Source organism: Mya arenaria, chromosome 2 (assembly GCF_026914265.1).
Source record: "Mya arenaria isolate MELC-2E11 chromosome 2, ASM2691426v1".
NCBI lineage: Eukaryota > Metazoa > Mollusca > Bivalvia > Myida > Myidae > Mya > Mya arenaria.
In genome coordinates, this window is record NC_069123.1 from 86 (window position 1) to 14117 (window position 14032).

Here is a 14032-nt window from a genome sequence, read left to right on the forward strand (position 1 = left end):
AAATCCCTTTAATGTGATAGAAATGACCCGTTGTATAAAACGTTTTGGACGACACTGATAAGGCGTAATATTTATTGTATTATTGCTTTTTTGAGATGTTTTTCTGTTACCAAAAACTAAAAATGATATAAGAACATCATTACAATTAGCATTAGAGTTTCTTATATTGTCCAAAACAATAAACACTACCATTGATTTAAAAAAAATGAAACAAAACAATAAAAATATATTTTCAAGGCAATAAAAGAGGCGGGTAAAACAGAGAAGTTCGGAAAACAGAAAACAAACCTTTTTTTATCATGTCTAACTACAGTTACCCTTTAAATTGTTATTTTATGCTACAGGTTTTAAACCATGAAGGAAAAAAGACATGTGCCACAGGAGTGAAAACACCATTGTTCAAACATAAATTCGGTCGTGCAAGGACCGTCGGCAAAGACGGAAACATGACCAACTTTATTTTTATTATTTAGTTATTCAGAAGTTGCAACAATTGTTAAGTTGTTCACCGAAAGCGTTGCAATATTTAATAAAAATAACAATACAATGAAAAATACAGGGACAAGCCCAACTGTCGAAATTAAAAAATAAACCCTGTTAAGGGCCAAAACAATGAACCATAAATTAAGTCTTAAGGAGACCATATTCATGTTCTATTTTTTTGTTGTTCAGAGGCCATATTTAATATAATAGTTTTATCCTTATCGTTAGACATGTCCCACTCAATCAAATCACCCCATTGGCCAGTTATTATTACAGTCATATCAAAAGACTTGGATTCTGATCTTAAAATTAAGATAAATATAAGATGGTTATTGAATACAGACCCTGCCCATTGAAATAGGTCGACATGATCTTATTGATAGAGACTATAGATGCTGTCCGTATTGCAACAGCAGAACCCTTCGCTTGCTCTCGGAATGTTAGTCAGAATACCATCTAGACAAAATGTCACGTTTATTGCAAAATATATTTGAGAGGTCTGTATTATTCGAATGCGACCGAAAGATTACAAATGGATTAATACAATAATTATGTTATCACTTTGTAAATCTCTTACATTTGAATTGTGGGTCGGAGGCTAAGTTAATATATCATGAATATGAATATGTATATTCTATATTGCATTATGTATTTTAAAGAGGCATCAATGACACATCGTATGGTCAAGCGCAACGTACCATCACACGCAAAATGTTTCCTCTTTTTTCTTGGAAGCAAGATTGTTCGGAAGAAGAACAAGTCGCTGAGTAATGATATAAATACAATAGTCTCTTTCGGTTTTCTTGCATAGGTGCATAGCAAAGGTAACAATATCTTAAATTATTTGCATGACGTCATTATCGGTCCCTAACTACTTGTTAATATAATTCCGTATAATTAACTATGTCTTTGACGTTTACCCTGAGCCATTAAACGGGGTTTATGTTTAAACTTTTTGCTTCTGAGCTTGTTTCTGTAGTTTTTCACCTAAGTATTATATACTTCTTGCATAATCAGATTCATTGAACGGAAAGACATTCAAACTATTTTCATTGCCATAGCAACCAAACATGTTGCCTAACAACCCATAAACAACGTTCCTTTTTTGCCTCTAGCCACATACTAAATTTCATTAGCCTAGCTTACATACTTCTCGAATTATTACAGGATCCAGTGTAAGACTTATTTTACCTTATTGTCCTAGCAAACACGATTATTATCTGACAAGAATGACAGACATACATTGTAATCTGAAATGTCATTCCTGTCTTTTTTATGTTATGACAAGATCATTTTAAGTGGTATTTCCATTATTTGTGCTCCCAAAGCGTAATTCGAAATCTTTGAGGTATTGACTTAAAACCTAATACACTATATAAATCATAAAATGACAAATGCATGCATAGGAACCATCAAACATTACCTCTTTTTTATAGGTAGGTATATTAACATAATCCGATACCTTATAAGAACTAGATCTATATGTTCACTGTGTTCTTCAAATCTATAATACCGAGTATATAACCACAACTAGAATGCAATACATTTCTGGAAAACACATTATACATGTAAACAAATGATGTTTGAAACCATATCCCGATATTTGAATTGCATAACATGAAGGGAGACAAATCTGTCGCTTCGAAAACTTATTTCCGCTTTGTCAATATTACCCCAAAAATTAAGCTATAACTCCATTAAATGGATTATCAAAACATGGTGGAATATAGGAACGTTTGAGGTTTTTGCCAGAAATATTAAATAAGCAATATGTGTATAATTCCTCCATAATCGTACTATGTTCCCAACAAGAAACGCCGCAACGCGACGAAACCAGGTTTGCAATGATTGACAGAACTTCAGCCTGTGTTGTGAGAATTATAATTAAGTTGATTTGTTGTGTGTATGTATAAGAACATGCCAAATTGGTTAGAGGATATACACAGAAGACAGGAAGCATACATAAGAGTAGAAATGAAAATTAAAGGGAAAGGTTAATCAATTAATAAAGATGATTATGTTACTTTGTCATGGCACATATATATGTTATCATCGGTGATTTTAGTGAATCATCAAACTCTGTTGCTGGAAAATGAAAATGATTTTAAAGGAACTTGTTCACAAACTCTTCCTATAGACCAAGTTAAGCCAAGATATGTCAACCCTTACTGAAATTATTCAGTTCTATAGGTGAGTTTGACGCCTCCCGTACCAAGCTTGGTCAAGATGTGTGAACCCTGACTAAAGTTATTCAGTTTCAATCATTCCTCTATTTATAGTAACAGTGACCTTGACCTTGACCATAGAAGCCCTATACGCAATCCATAAAAGGTCTCCATAAACTCTTCCTTTATACCAAGTTTGGTCAAGATATGTTAACCCTGACTAAAATTATTCAGTTTCGACCGTTTTTTCTATTTTTAGTAACAGTGAACTTGACCCTAGGGACCCAAAACGCGATCCAGTGAAAGGTAGCCATAAACTCTTCATTTATACCAAGTTCGGTCAAGATATGTGGACCCTGACTAAAGTTATTCAGTTTCAACTTTTTTTTCTATTTTTAATAACAGTGACCATGACCCTAGGGACCCTAAATGCAATCCCACGAAAGATATCCATAAACTCTTCCTTTATACCAAGTTGGGTCAGGATATGTGAACCCTAACTAAAATTATTCAGTTTCATAGGTGAGTTTACTTCAGTTTCATAGGTGAGTTTACTATGTGAAAACCTGGTTAAGTGCATATAAGCACCGCTACGGTTGCTGTCCGTCCGTTACACTCTTGTACCGAAAAAGGCTTAAAAACTATATGGATTGGATTTTAATGGAACTTTCAAACGTACATAGAGGAGAAATTACACAAGTACAAAGCGCAAAAACCATTATCCTAGTGTTGAATTATCCCTCATTTCATTTCACTGTATGCATCAATTAGGTAGCCCTTTTTCCGGACCAAGTACTATTGGGAATAAAATGAGACTTGTAATATATAGATTGATAGCAATGGGAGTAAGTGCGCTGCGCTAAAGTTTGAATCATACCTTCGAATTCATCTAAATTATCTCCTCTTCAATATATTGTTATGCTTATTGTTTTAGTCTGGAGCACAACTCCCACAAATAATTGTTATACCAAATTTCTTTCCACGTCAAAACTACAAGTCGTTGAGGTACTGATTTCAAACTTTACTACATAAAGGTCTTATTGAAGAGCAGTGCAGTGCGTAAGAACCTTAACTCTGTCTTTGATATTATTTTTAAACTCAAATTAAGTTCGGAGCGTAATTCGAAATCTTTGAGGTATTGACTTAAAACCTAATACACTATATAAATCATAAAATGACAAATGCATGCATAAAAACCATCAAACTGTCTCTTTTTTCAGAGCATATCTACAGAAGTCTTAGGAGTAATGTTTCCAAACCTTATATTCAGATAGATTTTATTGATGAGGAGCGCAGTGAACAAGAACAATATCTTGTTTTACAGTGTGTAGTATTTTTAAAATAACTGCCCTTTGTTCATTTTTATACTTATTTTTTTTGTCTGGAGCATACCCCTGCTTTGAAAAACAAGAGGCACATCAGTGCCTGTGCTCAACTGGCCAAAAGGTTCAAGCAAAGACCACCTAACGAACATTTTCGTCAAGTTTCATAGAAATACAATCATCAATTTTTGAGGAGAAGTTATTTAAAAAAAAAATTACTTTAATAGCTCTGGCTGCCATGTTGTGCAGTGGACCGAAATGATTTGGGCAATTTGAGTAAAGGGGCACCAAACAAACATTTCTGTCAAGTTTTATCGAAAAAAGGTCATCGGTTTCGACGACAAGTCGTATAAAGTTTTTTTTTTTATTTTTTAGCTATGGCAGCCATGGTGTGCAGTGGACTGGAACCATTTAACAAATTTTGGTTAATGACCACCCAAGGAACATTTCTGTCAAGTTTCATCAAAATCTGATCATCGGTTTCTGAGGAGAAGTCGTTTAAAGGTTTTTCTATTTTTACCTCTGGGGGCCATCTTGTGCAGTGGACCGAACCATTGAAGCAAATTTGATAAAGGACCATCCAAGGAACATTTCTGTTTAAGTTTCATCAAAATCTGATCATCGGTTCTGAGAAGATGTTCTTTAAAGGTTTTTCTATTTTTTTGCCCTGGCAGCCATGTTGTGCAGCGGACCGGAACCATTTGAGCAATTTTGGTTAAGGACCACCCAAGGAACAATTCTGTCAAGTTTCATCAAAATCTGCCTATCCGTTTCAGAGGAGATGTCGTTTAAAGATTTTGCTATTTTTAGCTGTGGCGGCCATATTGTGCAATGGACCAGAACCATTTGAGCAATTTTAATAAAGGACCACCCAAGGAACATTACTGTCAAGTTTCATCAAAATCTGCCGAACCGTTTCAGAGGAGATGTCGTTTAAAGATTTTGCTATTTTTAGCTCTGGCGGCCATATTGTGCAATGGACCGGAACCATTTGAGCAATTTTGATAGGGACCACCAAAGGAACATTCCTGTGAAGTTTTGTCAAAATCCGCTTATCAGTTTCAGAGGAGATGTCGTTTAAAGTAAAAGTTTACGCACGCACGCACGCACTCACGACGGACAATCTGTGACGACATAAGCTCCATGGCCTTCGGCCAGTGGAGCTAAAAACACAAATATACTTCTGAACTTATTTCGGCAAAAGATTTGGCAGTCTATGACTGCTTCTTGTCCAATTTGCATTTACCCTCCAATTCTTGTATGTCGTCTTTTTGATTTCGCAAATGATATGAAATTATTCATATTGCTTGACACAAATCGTCTCAACGAAAATAAGTGTTGATGAACATTCTTCTGTCATTATAACAAACAAACTCCTTTCCCATGTGTATAACTGGTAGTTAAAGAAAACATACTTGAAAAGTAAAAGGTTCCTATTTGCACTTCTTCCGAATTTGTTCACCGTAACATACATCGTTCCCAACAAAAGCTTCGTTTTGATTCCGTTTGCATGAACATTAAAAGTTTCAACACCTCCTCTTCATCATTTCTAAACTTAAAGTAAACGTGACAGAAGCTTAAAGTAAAATGCGGATTATGAAATGTAACACTGATTTTTACACTACTCTACTAGTGTTTACCTGACTTGTGGCTCAATTACTGTCGGAATTTTATTTGTATTTTAAAGTGTTAAAAATGTGTACCAAAATGTGTTTTGTCAAGCTTAATCTTGAACACGGGCCATAACTCCGTCAGAAGTACTTGTCTGTACCCAATGTCGAGCTTGAACTGTATTTAAAGTGGTATACATGCTACCCAAGAAAATATTTAATCCGTCAACCCTTTCACAAGTAGTTGTCTGTAAACAACATGTGATTGTTTTGACAAATGTTAGGTTGAAAACGGGCGATAATCCCATTAAAATTGATAGCCAAAGTCGAACTGCACCTGTATTTAATGGTGTTAAACACGTTTACCATTTGTTTTAAAATATGTCGACCCTCTCACGAGTTATTGACCGGACTCCGTATAACTAAATTGATAGTTGGTAAATAAAGTCGACTTTGACCTATATTATATGTGTATTTACGAGCGTTTCGTAGAATAGCGAAGTAAAAATTGTCTAATGCGGTACTGGTTTATATTGATTGGTTTATGCACGAGATTTTCGTGTAGTATTATATTGGATAATTTGGTCATTCTACCTGACGATTGCATACCGTTCATATCGAATTTTGTACATGTTCATTTTGCCGGCATGGATTCGGAAAACGTGCTTTTATCGAACATTGAAAAACTTATTGACAATAAATTATCTTCATTTGAGCAACGTTTAAATTCAACGCAAAGGGATTTGAGTTCGCAAATTCAGAATACTTTGTCAGCGAACAATAATTATGTATTCAAGAGGAAAGGCAATGAAGCACAGTTCAAGGCCAACGCGCACGTGCTCGACAAGCTGCAGGAAGCGGGCTCCAGTCTACAGGATGTTAACGCAGCTCAACCGGATGACGCTATCGCGAAGGCACGGGGGAAAATTGTGACGTTTGTACAGGATTGGTCCATTGGAAATAGCTGGCTTGTTCCGCCACCCGCATTGATATGTAAATGTATTCGAAAGATTGAAAAAGAGAAATGTACATGTACATAAATTATGCCCACATGGCGTAGCGCGCCTTTTTGGCCATTGATTTTTGCAGGTGACCAGGATCGCGTTCACTTTGTGAATGATATTAGATTTTTTCAGCCAGGAATACTTACGAAGCCAGGTCGGGGCAAGAACGGCATATTTGATGGCAGACCGCTCAAGTTCGGTTTTGTAGCATTAAAGTGCAGATTCTGATTTATGTGTTATCTCCAGGGCTGCGCATCGAGCAGGCCATAGAGGCGGAAGTTGTCGGTGGTGACGTAGACAGCAGCCAGTTTGGGGAATTACCGAAGAAGATGGCCACCATGATTATGGGGAGTAAAAGTGACAATACCAATGTGAAATACCATTCATATTTTAAAAAGTGGGAACAATTTATCATGCCGAAGGGCGGTTCGGCTTTACCAGCATCTCCAATATATGTAGCTTTATATGTGACCGATTTAATTGACAGAAGACTTTCCGCCAGTGTAATTTCCGCAACAGTATACGCTATTAAGTGGGCGCATAATTTGTGCAACTATTCAGATCCTACGGATAATACGTTTATAAAAAAAAACTTTTAGAGACTGCTAAACGTTGCTGTTCAAAACCTACAGTTAAAAAAGAGCCAGTTACGTCAGAAATGTTGATACAATTGTGCAACAACCATTTGAACGACAATGATTTGCTTGTTGTAAGAGATTTGTGTATGATTGTTTTGTCTTTTGCTGGATATTTACGTTATGATGAATTAAGTAATTTGCGATGTAACGATGTTAAGCTTTTTGATTCATATTTTTCTTTGAGTTTGAGGAAGAGTAAAACAGACCAATATAGAGTTGGTAAAGAAGTTTTGATATCAAAAGAAAGCTCTGTTGCTTGTCCATACATTTTGTTACAGAAATATCTAAATTTATCCGAGCAAAATACATCTTTAGATAAATATTTGTTTCGACCATGTTTTCGATCTCATTCTAGTTGTAAATTGGTATACAAAGACAAACCGCTCAGTTACACTAGAGCTCGAGAATGTTTAGTCAGTAGGCTTAAAGAAGTTGCAGGAAACTTAGAGCTTGGTTTGCATTCATAACGTTCAGGTGGTGTCACAGTGGCAGCAAATTCTGGAGTCTCTGATCGTTGTCTGATAAAACATGGTCGCTGGAAATGCGAGTCTAGTAAAGATGGATATATTGCCGATTATGTTGAGAAGAGACTGGAAGTGTCTCGATCTTTGGACTTGTAAATCATAAACGCACCCAGCCCGTTCTTTTTATTTTCTACAATTACACGTCTGGTAAAAGAAATTTGCTTGTTGTTTTTCTATGAAAAGTTATATATATTAAGTAAAGCTTAGACGGTATTAAACATGTGAACCAAATTATTCAATTTATCAGTCCTTTTATGAGTTATCGTTCGTAAATCGTTAAAGATGCACTCCTACAAATAAGGTGTACCACAATAAAAACAAATGTTTTTATTTACCATAACTCAAAACAATGGTTCTTATGAAGACGGAGTTAAATTTGAAAGAAAGGTGCAGAAAACACGGTATTTCTACCTTATGAGACGATAGTAAATCACAGTTAAGCACTCACCATTCATTTAATATTTTTGCGTGTTCAGTCATTAGATACACGGTTACCATGGAGTAATCAGAAAGAACTGTTTTCCAAAAATGCAATATTTAGTAAGTAGTTAAAGTTTTATCACTCAAAGTCTTATGCTTGTTGTACATGTGAATGTATTGATTTTGAATAAGAGTCACTTTAATATAACAGCAGACCGACCGTCAAGCTCACACATTAATACCCTCAAAACTATTACTATTTAGGTCATTATGATTAAAAGGCAAATTTTCGGTTTTCAACCGAATATTTGGCTCAAAACACCAAATGCATTGTATATTGAATGCGATATGCATTCAATCTGCAGTACACAATGCGCGACAATTCCTCTACTTTTAATGCCTACGACTGCATGCTTACAGAATTAAGTACCGCAAATTGAAATCAGGTATCGTGAGATCTACTTTTTGACATGAAATGTTAAAATAATGAATGCTCCAGAATTACAAAATGGTACGTACGGTGTTACAAGGTATTCCAGTGCAATTTAAATGACTGCTTTATTTAAATAAGTTTATAAGATTGCAACGTTAATTTGAATTTGAAAGCAAGCCGCACATCTAAATCTTGGTGAAGAACCGAGGGAATTGGATTTTTATGCAGGAAATGGAAATGTTTATACCAAAAGACCCTGCCTTACTTTATTGACTACAAATAGTCAAAACGTACTCAGCCATTATCAGGTTTCATTTATTAGTATTTAACATCAGACTAGCAATATACTTGGGAGATGAAAGCAATGTTCACATATCCTAGTAATTTTAGATTAAACAGTTAATGTTATGAAACTAGCGAATTGCATTCCAAATTCGTCAATTTACATAACCTATTCATAGGTAATGAGAGGAACTTCTTGGTTATAGTTTGGGGCCACTCGAAAGTGTTTTGGATTCGATTTGTATTGCCTGTTGTACAAAATTGTATAAAAAGTAAAATCAAGCTTGTCGCTCAGCCTTTCAACGCTTTCAGAACTTTCATTTAGATAAAGTGAAAGAAACTAGAAGAACAATGTATCGAAAACAAAGAGCAAGGCTATATGTATATGGGCATAAGAAAGCCTTCAGTAATTCATAATTTTATTCATTTTCCGTCATAATCTTTGTTGATTATATATTCTACTGTTCTCAGCTTTTCCATCAGATTTCCACTTTATTCACAAGTGCCTTTCCGTGTCACAAATATTTTCCTTGTCATTATCTCTGTCAAAAATATTATCCTCGTCATTTCTTTGGCCACACGTGTTTCCTTGTCATTATCTTGGTTGCACATGTTATCCCAGCATTATGTCATATGTTTTTCTAGTCTTTATCTTTGTGACACATGTTTCCCTAGTCATTATCTTTGTCACACATGTGTTCCAAGTCGATATCTTTGTCAAACACGTTTTCCTTGTGGCTATCTTTGCCACCCATGTTTTCCAAATCGTTATCTTTGTCACACATGATTTCCTAGTCATTTTCTTCGTCACACATGTGTTCCTAGCCACTATCCTTGTCGCTATTGTCTTCCACTATTTTCAGCTTTTCCATCAAATTTCCATTTTTCCAGTGGTTCCTATCCATTTTACAAGTTTCCAAAAACTCTATGTAGTTTAAGTTGTCTTGTGTCTCTCTTGCTTCCAAAATGCCCTTTGAAAACATTTCTGTCTGATTTCTAGCACTAGCGTACTTTTGCATTAAAAGCTCCTGACTTGCAATAGACGGTCCATATAAAGCATTAAAGACGGGTTTCATATGATACAGCAAATGCAGCTGGTTTGGCTTCACCTACAAAATATGATGTCAGTGTCTAGATAGCAGCAGGGTCTCAAAATATACATATGTAGGAAGAAGTTTGTTTCACAAAGCCATGCTTCATAATGAATCAGTCATACACGCCTGCTGTATGGTAAAATATTTATTTCACAACTTAAGCTATGCATAGAAATGAATGTGTCAAACATGCCTGCTCATTTTGTAAAATTGTTTTACTACTTATGCCATGCATCGTAATGAATTTGTTATACACATCGTTTTGTAAAATAAATCAGTCTCTGATTAGCATTGTTGCATATACTAATCAAAATGGCCATATATCACTCCCCTGACCAAATTTATGATCAACTGGTCAGAGGTTATTAAGGATGTTGGTCAACAACTACTACATTCCGTAAGGCTTCATACCAAATATCATGGGTCTTGGCCTTGTGGTTAAAGAGAAGATTTTCAAACATTATACTATTTAAGTATAAAGAAAACATAGGACAGGACAGGTTTTATTTTACCGAATGGTCATAATTTGGACAATTTTGGTAAAAGACTACAACATGAGGCTACTACCAAATCATAAAGGTCTGGGAAATGTGGTTTTAGAGGAGATGATTTTCAAAATTTTACTAAGTATAAAGAAAACTTGAAACTTCAGTAAAGTATCTAGCTTTGACCCTACGGAGATTGTTTTCACAATGTTGTTATACAGCCACGTGCCCACTAAATGAGACTACATACTAGTAAATATCATGGCTACCATTCATTCTAATGCATTCATACCAGAAGGCTATTGAGTCTCAGCAAAGGGCTTATATCAGCTAGTACATCACTTCCCATTAGCACAATCCTGAGCTGAGAGCCTAGCTAATCACTTATTTGATATCTTTCATCTTATCTGGGTTTCTGAAGTTCGGTAGATGCAGTTTTTCCTACAATACACGCATTTTTCACTCTGCATAAAAGTTATTTTTATATTTTACCATTAACCAATAAACACCTAATGATTGACTTGTTGAAGTGTTAAGCAGGTATAAATGTTTTTGTTGTATCTTATTTATAGTTAGAAAAAAAGGATTTTTAACATTTTACTAGTTAAGTTTGTAGAAAACCTGAGATCTCTGTGGAGAGGACATTTTACACCCAATGGACATAGTTGGAACAATCTTGATAAAGGACCACTACCAGAAGTTGCAAACCAAATATCATGGGTCTAAGCCATGGGGTTTAAGAGTTCAAGATCTTTAAAAAAAATTCTATGTTGACAATGGATCCCAGAAAATGGACGTCATACATTGATCAATCACAAATGCTTAACTTGAGCACTTGGTGCTCAGGTGGGCTTAAAAAAATGTTTGTAATAGCTATTAATGAAACTCTATACCGTACTAACAAATGTTTTACAAGAATTATCCAATACAATATACCTCACTAACGCCTTTTAAGCAGACTAGTTTCAACACATTTAAATGGCATAAGACTGTGAAATAACTAAAAGTGGAGTGACAATCAATAACTAAAAAAAGCCATTTTTGAGCTGATTGTTGACCCTGCTATAAAACATTTATCAAAGACAGCTCGGAAGTCATAAATATTGATACCTGCATGAAATCAAACGCATAGCCAACGTCCTCTGTAAACGCATCGCTAAACAATGGTATATGTCTCATCCTCTTGTTGAAATGGGTGAGAAGTGTAAACTTGGCATTCATTTGTTTTCCGGTACGAATAGCTTGACTTACAGTACTGAAAATAGTAAAAATAATGTCTTTGTTATTGTTTTATTAGTCCAGCTGCAAAATTATTATTTGCATTAGATATTGCACACATACATTTTATTGTAAATATTAAAACAATCCAAAATGATGGTATTTGCAACAAAATATAACAAATTAGACAGTTTTGTTTTGGCGGCCATATTGGACGCCATGATGGCCTAAATATGGTGTGAAATATCTTAGAATTCAGCGTTATATTCAGAATCCAAAAAAGTTTAGATTTGCCCTAGAATCAAAGCATTGACATAAAAGCAAAAGTCAATTGTTGATTTGGGTAAAGTTTGGTGGCCATCTTGAAAATCTCCATTTCAAGGAGACCATCAAACAGATTCCTTAACTTGGGGGTCTTTTAAATCTGCTTAACAACATAAAAATATTTTTTATTTACTCAGATGCAAGGTTCAGTCCCAAAATAAACATTTGGCTGCTGGACTTTAGTAAACAAAGACTTATTTGAGGATGAGGACAATCAAAATAGAAATTACGGCAGGGATAATAATTGCCCATCAATCCTTACATGACGAATTCAGGCCCCTAGTAGGATCCACTATTTTGAACTAGTTAAATCGGACTTAAAATTTGAATAATATTGTATTTATTTAATTTTTACAATTTCTTTAATGCCTGTCTAGCAAAACAAAATTTGCAGCAATCTGGAATTTTACACTCTAAATCCTGATTTCAGAAAAATCCTAAACTTAATCATCCCTGCTTTGATTGAAAAGGTATCTATACAATGGCTGGTTATGCAGCAGAAGTGGAAACATATATTCATTTTTCCAAACATGTTCATATGTGTCGTCAAAATAATCTATATAATACAAATATTTAAGATTCACATAAACGATGCATGTTTGTTTTCCAGCTCATACAAACATCAAAATACGAATATCAGAATATTGACGTCAGAATAGTATTTACCTGTGACACAGATTTTTTGCAGCTTGGAGCTGGACATCAAACATTGTGGCTTCATGGATTAAAATATCACAGTTTTGACCTAGAAAAGGAAATAATGGTGTTCAGCTTCAGTGTGTCTGTCTGTACATGTATGTACTATAATTGAGTTTGAGCAAATATTTTTCAGACCGTATAAAGTCATATTCTTCCGCAAGTATTTTTATGAATATTTAAAACCAAATGTTTGCATTATGCCTTCAATACATATAATGAAACCTATAGGGACAAGCCAAGAAGTTAAAAAATGACTATGGGGGAAACCGGAGAACTCGGAGAAAACCCACTTGTTTGGTATGTGGTCACCAAGCTGGACAAGTGGATTTTCTCCGCGTTCTCCAGTTTCTCAGTCAACACAAATTCACACTCTCGCGTAAAATCTTGCCAACGAGAGTGATTTATATAATGTGTAATATCTTCATTCACAATTGTTGTAAAATAAAATATGTTTAAACTAATGAAAAATGAATATAATCCCTGTATAATAGGTCCATGGTAAGGCCAAGAAAATGGTTTCATTAGGGTTACATCCATTTCAAACATAGGTAGGCCGTAGGCTAGTAATAGGCTTTTTATTTTTTTAATTGGGCTTTATAATATAAGACCATTATTGTGGTCAGTGGAGAATGGTGTTTAAGTAATCTTCTGTATAAATATTTAAAGGTTTTAAACTACCGGTACACATTAAAACAAACACTTTAAAAAAACAAATAATGAATAAAGAACGGTACGGTCGGCGCCTATTTTGTAGGTAGGGACGGGTAACCCAAACCAAACATATTTCTTTTTGAGCCTAAGGATACAACTGACACTAAATAAAAGACTCAAACCTACAAACAATCAGGCCACACATCAAAACAGCTTTACCGATAAAGGATTATCATTGGGATGGAAGGTAACTCAGACTTGTCCCAACATTAATCAATTATAATTGCAATATAGAAATATAATAAATAATTCATATTTTGCACGTTTTCCTCCAAGGCATGATTATGATAAAGAGAATTAAGATTTTTCAAACCATGTTTTATAAGCTTATCAGAGGGCATGGTATCTGCTGAGTAAACCAGTTTCCAGCCATCGTTATGTTGCAATACCATCCCTAGACAACCACACCCATGATTAACTGGCACTGGTAAATACTGAAATTAAATGTAAGAACAAGTAAATACTAAGCTATTAAAAATGTAAGCACAGATAAATACTGAAATAAAGTGTAAGCACAGATCAATACAGAAATAAAATGTAAGCATATATAAATACTGAACTAAAATGTAAGCACAGATAAATACTGAAATAAAGTGTAAGCACAGATAAATACTGAACTA

General features: G+C 34.8%; 1 protein-coding gene across 3 annotated transcripts in view; it reads right to left on the minus strand.

The window, feature by feature from the left end:
• Window positions 1–9287: 9287 nt before the first annotated feature.
• LOC128212719 (zinc phosphodiesterase ELAC protein 2-like) overlaps window positions 9288–14032 on the minus strand; it is a 28968-nt gene continuing 24223 nt past the window's right edge. For all 3 annotated transcript variants that reach the window (XM_052918067.1, XM_052918068.1, XM_052918069.1), the window contains exons 15-18: window positions 13726–13846; window positions 12669–12747; window positions 11571–11715; window positions 9288–9990 (exon numbers count right to left, since the gene is read on the minus strand). In XM_052918067.1, coding sequence (XP_052774027.1) covers window positions 9703–9990; window positions 11571–11715; window positions 12669–12747; window positions 13726–13846 — 633 coding nt within the window. In that variant the 3' untranslated portion in view covers window positions 9288–9702. The remainder of the gene's footprint in view (window positions 9991–11570; window positions 11716–12668; window positions 12748–13725; window positions 13847–14032) is intronic.